This window comes from Nyctereutes procyonoides, unplaced genomic scaffold (assembly GCF_905146905.1).
Source record: "Nyctereutes procyonoides isolate TBG_1078 unplaced genomic scaffold, NYPRO_anot_genome, whole genome shotgun sequence".
Lineage (NCBI taxonomy): Eukaryota > Metazoa > Chordata > Mammalia > Carnivora > Canidae > Nyctereutes > Nyctereutes procyonoides.
The window spans coordinates 94,323-105,521 of NW_026575014.1; the positions used below are offsets into that span (position 1 = coordinate 94,323).

General features: G+C 36.7%; 1 protein-coding gene across 1 annotated transcript; it reads left to right on the plus strand.

The window, feature by feature from the left end:
* Positions 1 to 5,285: 5,285 nt before the first annotated feature.
* LOC129519582 (olfactory receptor 4F15-like) lies at positions 5,286 to 6,221 on the plus strand. The gene has a single exon (XM_055340274.1). It carries the CDS (start codon positions 5,286 to 5,288, stop codon positions 6,219 to 6,221), a length of 936 nt encoding a protein of 311 aa, XP_055196249.1.
* The last annotated feature ends 4,978 nt before the right edge of the window (positions 6,222 to 11,199 follow it).

Consider the following 11,199-nt stretch of genomic DNA (forward strand, 5'->3'; position numbering starts at 1 on the left):
TTAGACAAACTGTTATGCGTGTAATGTGATAGTTTTTTTTCACTTGATAATGGTGCCAAACTGATACTATCAATGGTTCATATAACTTGCAATAACATAATGAACAGCTAAAGTTATTTTGGAAAAAAATATCAGAGCACAAAATCAAAGATCATCATACTAAACTGTTCAACTCTCCTGGATCTCTTTTCTGCAAGTTGCAATAATTTACCCTTGGGAAAACCAGTGTGCACAGAAGACCTAGTTTCCATTAGAAGCAATTATGGCTTCTATCCAGTCCTACCAACTGACTCCCTTCCAAATGGTATGAACTATTTATAACTTTCTGTCTTAAGACATGGTGGCAATTTCAAAGGGGTGTTAACTGTCTGTGTCTCAATCTCTTGAAGTTCCTGCTAAGTGAGACCTGTACCTGAGCAGGTACAAATGAAACCTGCTTTCTAACTCCCTAGCAACTGGATATATTTTGTTCCCAGGCTTCTTTCCTCTTTACTTCAAGGTTCCTTTGACTTATGCTCTTTATTTGAATGATTTTTACTTATATAGTTTTACAGATGATCTAGTCTCATTTTCATAATTTCAATTGTATTGTGAGGTGAATTTCTCTTCAAAGTGCCCATATCTTTATTAAATTGATACATAAAGGAGCTTCAATTTCCCATCCCTTTTTTTGTCTCTGATACCAGTTTCATGAAAATAGAACATTATATCTTGGCTATTAAATTACAAATGAGTACAATCTAGCAGAGCAAGCTATCTTATGTTCAGAAAGAATTAAATGATCAAGTCTTAAGAATCATCATAATTATTTTAAAAAATGTATTAAGTATTTATATGCCACAGGATGCTCTGCTGTTGTCCATATACCAACTCATGTAATCCTCACAAAAACACTAAAAGGTAAGTACTACTCTCATCCCTATTTTCCAGATGAGCAAACTGAGGGACAGAGAAGTGAAGCAACTCATCCAAGGATACATAGCTCAAAAATCAAGGAGATGGAAATTCGAATCCAGGTAGTCTGTCCCCAGAATGTTTGCTATTAATTACTACCTAATACTGCTATTTATAAAATTATTTTTAAATCATTTTTCTAATTTCCTCCACTAATTTCAGATTTTCTTTAAAAATTAGTAAATCCATAAATATTACTTATAAAAATACAGAAAATAATAGTTCATATTTAGGAAAAAATAAGATCATTCAAATTCCCAGAAACTAAAGATACTGTAGAAACTAAATATTTCTGTATATATACTTACATTATATTTAGTATTTTAAAATCTTTTTTAACTTAACAAATTATATTTTTAGCTTAGTTTACCCAAAGTTCTAATTTATGTCATGTGCATCAAAACGTCTTCTGAATATAGATTCAAGTGTATTTCAAAGTTCTCTTCTTTCTTCATGTACCAAACAACTTTTCATTGGAGCCTTAAGCATGAAAAGTGTACTGCTCTTTTGAATTAATGATTTTTTCCAAATATCCAGTGATGTTTTCAGTTTATGAATATGTCTTATAGCTTGCTTTAATACTTCACGGTAACTTGAAGTTCCAGATATTCTGTAATGACTATATACATTTTGTGTGAGGCAAGAAATAAAGAGGAAAGTTAGTACTTTTTCCAGTTTTACTGTATTAGATTTAGGATCTACTTGGAAATGTGGGGTTTTGAAGTCATTCTGTGAGAATGGTGTCATGACAAGGAGGCTGCTGATTCCGATTGGTTTCCATTCTTCTTCCATCAGTGAACAGGTGCCAATGATTTCAAACCCCAAAGTCATTTGGTGAAGATTTATTCTCCACCAAATCTCCTACAGTGGCTTCTATGTCTCTGATTTTGCCTACCATATCTTCTTGAACTTTCCACTAAGAATGTTAGTGAAGACTATCGTTGGATAGCGCCCACTCTGTGCCAGAAATTGTGCTAACTACTGGGACATACAAAGTTGGTAAAATGCCTTTTTCTCAAAGAAATTGTAGTTGATAATGAAGAACTAACATGCATAAGAAATTATAACGTACTTTATTACAAAGAAGGTATAAGATATCACAGTACGTCACAGACACTACTCTGCTTAGGATCATCAATGAATACTTCAGAGTAGCTTGCACTTAATCACATTTTGAGGGATAAAACTGAGAAGAATTAACATTTCTGCCAGATAGTTTTACCCATATGTTCTCAAATCTTCATAACATCTGGAGATGTAAGTTAGACACCTCCCATTTTATGGACAAATAAATCCCATCAGCATAACTGGCTAGCATACCCTGGTTTATACAGCTCACAAGTGGCAGAATCAGAATAGCAACCAGATCTATCAAGCCTTTTAGGTAAGTATGTTTCCACTTAGTAATGACCAGGAATAATACAGATGACAGTATATGCAAGAGCAGAGAAATGTGAGAAAATAGAGTAACACATTCAGTTTATAAAATGTCTGATGTGATATGCTACTGAATTTTAACATATCCACAGTGATAGAACCATAAAATGCAATTGGAAAGTTACATGACTATATTTGATATTCAGATAGACAAATATGAAATCAAATTATGTAGAACATACTAAATGTAGGTAAGATTGGAGGAAGAGTGATCAGTCATAAGGATCTATGGGTCTTTAACTGGAAAAAATATAGAGACAAGAAATAGAACTGACGGGAAATGAAGAGGAAGAAAAAAACATAAATATTCAGGAAGTGTAACTTTCTGTCTGGTATATAAAGTAAGAGAGGAGAAAAGGTGCCTCAAAGACTCCCATATTAAGCATCTGAGAGAACACGCATGATATTTCCTAAGGCATTAAAAAGAGGATCAATTCATGAGTTTAGTCTTGCATATTTTAACATTGAAATGTTTTAGGAATGTCCATTTATGGACAGTACAGTCTTAGACATATCATCCTAGAATCCAGGAATAGAACTATAGCTATAGAAATCTTTTGTAAGTGAGGAGTCTTTAGAATTACATGTTTGGAATGAAAAAATATTTTAAGGCTTCTGAATCATATCAATACTCAAAGATAAGTGGAGGGCGGAATCCATGCATCAATGAAAGACACAAAAAGGAAGTTAGAAATACAGGAGAAAAATCAAGAGAGATCTAATATACAAATATTAAAAATGCATTCAGCTTCAAGTAACAATGCCTTAATTACAGTCTCCTAAAGAAAGTAAGTTTTTATTTTTCTCATATTACAAGATGTCAGAAGGCAGATCTTTGTTGACATCAAAGACCTTTTATACTGGATTATTTTTCTATCTGTCCATAATATCATCATTAACATGTGGACACCCAAAGCTTATGACTGCTGCATCTTTAGGTCTCATACTAATATTAAATGCAAAGTATAAAAGCTAGAAAAAGAGCCTTCTTCACATTAATCTTTACACATTAATCTGGGAAAGAAAACCTTCCACAGAAGGCATTGTTCTCCATCTCATCAAATCTAGGCCACATGCCTCTCTTATACCAATACATGGCCAAGTCACATGGACTATCATATACCATCCCAGGGCTAAGATAAGAATCTTTCCCAAAATTGAAAAATCTTCACCTAATATCTAACTAGATAGGTGTTCTCAGCATAATCTGGTATGGAAAAGGCTTTAGGATAGGCAACATATACAGCAATCAATGACAGAAGAAATTTCAGAAACAATGCATGATCAACTACCAAATCTGGAGAACAAGCATGTAATATAAAGACTGAAAACTGTTTATTATATGTGACATTTTTACATGTAGACTATTGTGTGCTGAATCCCTGGTGACTTCTCTAAAAGGATTTTCTGGAATGTAAGCTAGCTTATCACGACTTGTTTAATAAATACAATGTATTAGTTAAAATAAACTTAACTGTAAACGGTTTTTAGAGACTAAAGGGAAAATAAGAAGGACACCCACCTCCCATCCTTGACAGATTTGACTTTTGAAGGAGGAGATTCTATGTGTAACAGATCAAGAGAAATAAAAAAGTTAAGATGAAGGGAAAAGGCTGATGCCTCTAGATCCTTGGGGAGGGCTAGAGTATATTTGGAAGTGCTGACCTTGAAGAGCACAGAGCGCTGGTTAGAAGAATGCATTCTCAAGTCCTAAAACTCTTCATACAGTCCTAATGTTGCCATCTCATCTTTCTCAGGAAGTTTCATTTGTGAAGTGGGGATAATAAAATTGAGTCTATTTTATAGAGTCATTGAGAGGTTTGAAAGAATTAATATACTTAACACAATTGCATAAATACACTCAAATCTGTTATCTGTGATTATTACAATTACTAGTTACAATTATATTTACTCCTCTTTACTTTCAGATATGCAATATTTTATTTTTAGCTCCTCATTAAGTAATCTGTTTACTAAAGGTGGTCTTGGACCAATGGTGATAATGATGTCATAAAAAGTATTAGAATTATTAAGCCTATACACCTGAGTTCCATTTAAACTTAAAAAGTAAATAAATAAATAAATAAATAAATAAATAAATAAATAAATAAATAAATGAACTTTAAAAGCCCAATGTAGTGAGTGATAGAATATATTCAAGTACTTTTGTCATGGTGATCTCTATAAGCCCAAGAGAAGAAGGGAAAGATTTTTAAAAATTTTTTACTTAAATTAAATTTAGTTAACATATAAAGTATTATTCATTTCAGAGGTGGAATTTAGTGATTTATCTGTTGCATACATCACTGCATACCCAGTGCTCATGACTTCAAGTGCCCTCCTTAATGCCCATCACCAATTCCCCCTTAACCCACAAATCCCCTCCAGCAACCCTTCTTGTTTCCTATAGTTAATAGTCTCTTATGATTTGCCTCCCTCTCTGTTTTCATCTTATTTCATTTTTTCCTTCCCTTCTTCTATGTTCATCTGTTTTGTAAAAAAGAAAATTTAAAGGGGCTATAAATGGGTGAGGTAAGAGAATAGAGAATTACATATTTATGTGGAATGAGAATACTGAGGGCAATGGTCAGGATAATGATCAAGAAATCTTTGAGAAAAAAATTTAAAAAGATTTAAGTATAGGGTGAAAAATAAAGTAACTCCTTTTGACTCTAACTGCAAAATTTATAGTCACATATTTTCCTTCACATATCCCCTTTTATGTACTAAATTTGCTACTAAATTTATTCCCTCCAAATTCTTCATTTTTCTCTTCTCAATTATATCTAACTTAATTTGCAAGGCAAATAGGGAATCTATGTTCTGCCAGTAATAATTTCTCTTTTTAATTTTTATCTTCAGGTCACTTGAAAATCAGCTCTCCTGTCCAGTCAATGGGTGGATTAAATGATTCTATGGTCACCGAGATTGTGTTACTGGCCCTTTCTTGTTCTTGGGAGAAAAAGCTCTTTCTCATCTTGATATGTTCTTTGCTCTATTTAGCAGTCATCTTGGGAAATCTTTTTATTTTGTTTTTGGTAATTTTTGATTCTCACCTACATTCTCCCATGTACTTTCTGCTGGCCAACCTGTCCCTCATTGATGTGTGTCTTTCCTCTACCACAGTTCCCAAAATAATCAAAGACCTCTTAAATGAATACAAAGTAATTTCTTTCCAAGGTTGTATGACACAGATATGCTTCATCCACATCATAGGAGGAGTGGAGATGGTATTACTCATAGCCATGGCATTTGACAGGTGTACAGCAATATGTAAACCTCTTCACTACTTGAAAATCATGAACTCTAAAATATGTATTTCATTCATAATCACTGGATGGGTAACGGGAGTGATTCATGCTATGTCTCAGTTTTTATTTGTTATAAACTTGCCTTTCTGTGGGCCTAATAAAGTAGACAGCTTTTACTGTGACTTTCCTAAGATCATAAAACTTGCATGCACAGATGCAGTCAAGTTTGAGTTTATCGTTACTGCCAACAGTGGCTTCATGAGCATGGGCACCTTCTTCCTGCTAATCCTTTCCTACTCATTCATTTTGGTTACAGTCTGGAAACGTTCTTCAGGAGAATTATCCAAGGCATTTGTTACTTTGTCAGCTCACATCACTGTGGTTTTTTTGTTTTTCACCCCATGCATGTTTCTGTATGTCTGGCCTTCTCCCCCACCTTCAATTGATAAAAATCTGTTCATTGTGGATTTTGCTATCATCCCTGTCCTGAATCCTACCATCTATACACTAAGGAACAAAGACATAAAGGTAGCTATAAAAAGACTGAGCAAAAAGATATCTTATTCCAGATTTTGTTGATCACATCTTTCTTGGAGCTCTAAAACTAACCATCCCATTACATGGTGACCCATCCCTATTTAAGTACCTCAAACTTAACATCCTAAATGAACTCATCATCTCCCATCCTAGGCCTGTTGCTACTTCACCTGTGGAGTATATGACCATTACCAATCATGGGATTGTAAATTCATCATATGAAGAATTGATATTCTAAGAGAGAATAGCATAATCTGACAAAGAACATTTTAATTTTGAACTTTTCATTTATTTTTCAAATAAAAATGTAAAAACATTGTTTCTGCAATTCATAATGTCTAAAAATAACCTGTAAATTGATTCTGATGAATGAATGAACATCAAGAATCATCACATTAAATTGCTCTGTGTGTGTGTGTCCAATGGCTTTACTTATTATTTAAAAGAAGGCCCAGAGACAAATTGAGCAGGCAGGGAGTTTATTGGATGGGGCACTGGGAACACATTTGTTCAGAAATGGAGACAGGAGAAGGGAAAAAAAGAGGATACCAACAGAGGGTATATTAAGTGGTATTTGAGGGCGGGGCAAGATGGTGGAGGAGTAGGGCCCCTAAATCACCTGTCCCCACCAACTTACCTAGTAACTTTCAACCTATCCTGAACACCTATGAATCAAAACTGAGATTTAAAAAGAGAACAGCTGGAACACTACAGAGAGAAGAGTTTGCGCCTCTAGCAAGGTAGGAAGGTGGAAAAAATTTTTAAAAGAATCAAGTGGGGGAGGGGCCCGGCTCAAGGATCCGGGCTAGGGCCGAAAGGCGAAAACCTTCTGGGACAGGAAAGCCCAGTCCCGGAGAAGCAGGAACTTTAAAAATCCGCACCAGATTCTTCCTGAACGGAAAGGCGCTCAGCAGGGAATTGGGGCAGAAGCACAGGATTGGCAGGGGAGCCTCCATTCTCCCAGAATCACTAACAGAGGAAGTGCGCCAGGGGGAGAGCGCCCCACACACTGTGGGCCGAGCTCAATAAAGGGCTGGAGCATGTGCCCAGCGGGGCCCCTGGAGAAGCGCAGTCAGCAGCTCCGTGCAGAGGGGGCTGTACACCCCGGGAGTGCAATTCCAGTGGTGCAGGCCCCGGAGCCCAGGGCAGCAGGGGACACAGCCCAGCATCCTGCGCTCCCATAGGGACAGGCAGAGACAGGGAGGGTACAGGACAATGAGGACGCCCCTACCACCAGGTGCCCCCCAGCTCTACAGATCAGCACTCCCCGCCCTCAGAGCACGTAGGCCAGTGCCGCCTGGGAGACTGTGGTAGTTACTACAGGAGCTGACTCAAGAGCTGGAGGGCTGGCCTCCTCCAGTGTTATTGTTACTCATTGTGACATCCTGTGCCTGGGACGGAGCAGGGCTGCCAGGGAACAGAGGCCTCACAGGATAAACAGCTCCCATTGAGCCTGGCACCTGGCAGAGGGTGAGGCAGCTCCCCCAGGTGCACACACCTGAGAGTCAGCAGAGCAGGACCCTCCCCCAGAAGACTAGCAGGAAGGACAGGGGAAGAGCAAGTTCTTGACCAAGCATCACTTGAAAGCTCCAGGGGAAGCTGAGGAATTTACAGTGTATAGAAGCAGAGGATACCCCTCCTTTTTTTTCTTCCTTTTCCCAGTACAACTCGTTTTTATATCAGACTGTAAATTTCCAATTTTTTTCTCTTTTCCCACCATAACTACAATATTTTACTACCTCTTCATTTTTAAGATTCTTCCCTTTTTTAAAGATATTTTATTTATTTATTCATGAGAGACACAGAGAGAGACACAGGCAGAGGGAGAAGCAGGCTCCATGCAGGGAGTCCCAACTCGATCCCAGGTCCCCAGGATCACACCCTGGACTGAAGGTGGCACTAAACCGCTGAGCCACACAGGCTGCCCAAGATTCTTCCCTTTTGACTTACATATTTCTACAATTACAGGTTCTAGATATATTTTCCACTTCTACATTCCCCTGAACATACTAAACTTAATTTGGGGAGATATACAAGATGTGTTTTTGTTTTGTTTTGTTTTATGTTTTTTGTTTTGGCTGCCTCATTGTTCCACAATGGTGGAAGTTAATACTTCTAAACCATGACCAGCATACACCCAAAACCAAGTAGTATACCATGCTGGTTCATTCTGTGAGATTCCTCATTCCCATTCTACCTCCCTCTTTTATCTCATTTATGTTTTGGTGGTCAATGTTGGGGCCCTCTACAAGTATTTATGATTTATATAAATTTGGGAATAAGAATGTTCTAACATACAGAAAATATAGTCAGAACCAAGAGGATCCCCCTCTAAAACTCCTCAGGTAGACTACGTTCTTCGTTGTCTACTACAGTATCTTCATCACCACCATCTCCCAGTCCCCCTCTTTTCTTTTTTCTTCTCCTTTTTTTCTTTTTTCTTTTTCTTTTCTTTTTTTCTCTTCTTCTTTAGGACTCCAAGCCTTTTATTTTTTAATACTTTGTTTTAAAATTTGTTTTTCATTTTAGTGGTCATTTTGTTTTATTTCCTTCTGATACTGTTTTCAATTTCTGGTCTCTGGCAGAATCATCTAGGGTGAAATTTACTTAGGTAGTGGTTGATATTATTGATGCAGCCTGCTCATACAGCCACTCAGCACTGAGCAAATGACTAGAAAGAAGAACACACTACAAAAGAGAGAATCAGAAACAGTACTCTCTGCTACAGAGTTACAGAATTTTGATTACAATTCAATGTCAGAAAGCCAATTCAGAAGCACAATTGTAAAGCTACTGATGACTCTGGAAAAAAGCGTAAAGGATTCAAAGACTTCATGACTGCAGAATTTAGATCTAATTAGGCCGAAATTAAAAGCCAATTAAATCAGATGCAACCCAAGCTGGAGGTCCTAAGGAAAAAATACATGTTTAATTGGGGTTCCAGAGGATGCTGAAAGGGACAGAGGACCAGAAAGGATATTTAAACAAATCATAGCTGAGAACTTCCCTAATTTGGAGAGGGCAACAGGCATTCAGATCCAGGAGAGAGAGAGTTCTCTCCCTAAAATAAATAAAAACCATTCAACACCTCAATATTTAAGAATGAAACTTGCAAATTCCAAAGATAAGGAGAAAATCCTTAAAGCAGCAAGAGACAAGATATCCCTAACCTATATGGGGAAAAAATTAGATTAATACCAGACCTCTCCACAGAGACGGGACAGGCCAGAAAGGACATATGCAGGGTACTAAATGAGAAGAACATGCAGTCAAGAATGCTTTACCCATAAAAAATTTTTTTTAAAAAAGAATACTTTATCCAGCAAGGCTCTCGTTCAGAATAGAAGGAGAGATATAAAGTTTCCAAAATAGGTAGAAACTGAAAGAATATGTGACCACCAAACCAGACCTGCAAGAAATATTAAGGGGGACTCTGTAAAAGAAAGAGGAAGCTCAAAGAAATAATCCACAAAAACAAGGACTGAATAGGTATCATGATGACACTAAATTTATCTCTTTCAACAATGACTCTCAACATGAATGATCTTAATGATCCCATCAAAACACGCAGGGTTTCATACTGGATAAAAAGCAAGACCCATCTATTTCCTGTCTACAAGAGACTCATTTTAGACCTAAGGACACCTACAGCCTGAAAATGAAAGCTTGGAGAACCATTTACCATTCAAATGGTCCTCAAAAAAAAGAAGGGGTAGAAACTCTCATATCAGATAAATTAAAGTTTATCTCAAAGACTAGTAAGAGATAAAGAGGGACACTATATCATACTTAAAGGACCTATGGAACAAGAAGGCCTAACAATCATGAATATTTATGCCCCCTAATGTGGGAGCTGTCAAGTATATCAATCAATTAATAACCGACGTTAAGACATATTTAGATAATAATACACTTATACTGGGAGACTTCGACACAGTGCTTTCTGCAAATGACAGATCGTCTAAACACAACATCTCCAAAGAAGCAAAAGCTTTAATGATACACCAGACCAGATGGATTTCACAGATATTTACAGAACTTTACATCCAAACGCAACAGAATACACATTCTTCTCAAGTGCACAAGGAACTTTCTCCAGAATAGACCATGTACTGGGTCACTAATCAGGTCTTAACTGATACCAAAATATTGATATTGTCTGCTGCATATTTTCAGACCATAATGCTATGAAACTACACTCAATCACAAGAAGAAATTTGGAGGAAATTCAAACACGTGGAAGTTAAAGACCACAACCCGCTAAAAGATTCAAAGGTCAACCAGGATATTAGAGAAGAATTAAAATGGTTCATGGAAACTAATGAGTTTAAAGATACAACCATTTAAAATCTTTAGGATACAGCAAAAGGAGTCCTGAGGGGGAAATACATAAAATTACAAGCATCCCTCAAAAAACTGGAAAAAAACTCAAATACACAAGCTAACATTGCACCTAAAGGACCTGGAGAAGGAACAACAAATAAAACCTTCACCCAGAAGAAGAAGAGTTGATAAAGGTTCAAGCAGAACTCAATGAAATAGAGACCAGAAGAACTGTGGAACAGGTCAACAAAACCAGGAGTTGGTTCTTTGAAAGAATTAATCACATATATAAACCATTAGACAGTCTTATTACGAACAAAGGAGAAAAGACTCAAATTAATAAAATCATCAAAGAGAAAGGAGAGATCACAGCCAATACCAAGGAAATACAAACGAATTTAAAAACATACTAGGAGCAGTTATATGCCAATAAATTAGGCAATCTAGAAGAAATGGACGCATTTCTGGAAAACCAAAAACTACCAAAACTGGAACAGGAAGAAATAGAAAACCTGAAAGGCCAATAACCAGGGAGGAAATTGAAGCAGTCATCAAACACCTCCGAAAACACAAAAGTCCAGGGCCAGATGGCTTCCCAGGGGAATTCTATCAAATGTTTAAAGAAGAAACAATACCTATGCTATTAAAGCTGTTCTGAAAGATAGAAAGAATACTTCCAAAGTCATTCTATGAGGCC

Excerpts from the sequence above, each read along its gene's own strand:
- LOC129519582 (XM_055340274.1), top strand. The coding sequence starts at position 5,286 with ATGGGTGGATTAAATGATTCTATGGTCACCGAGATTGTGTTACTGGCC.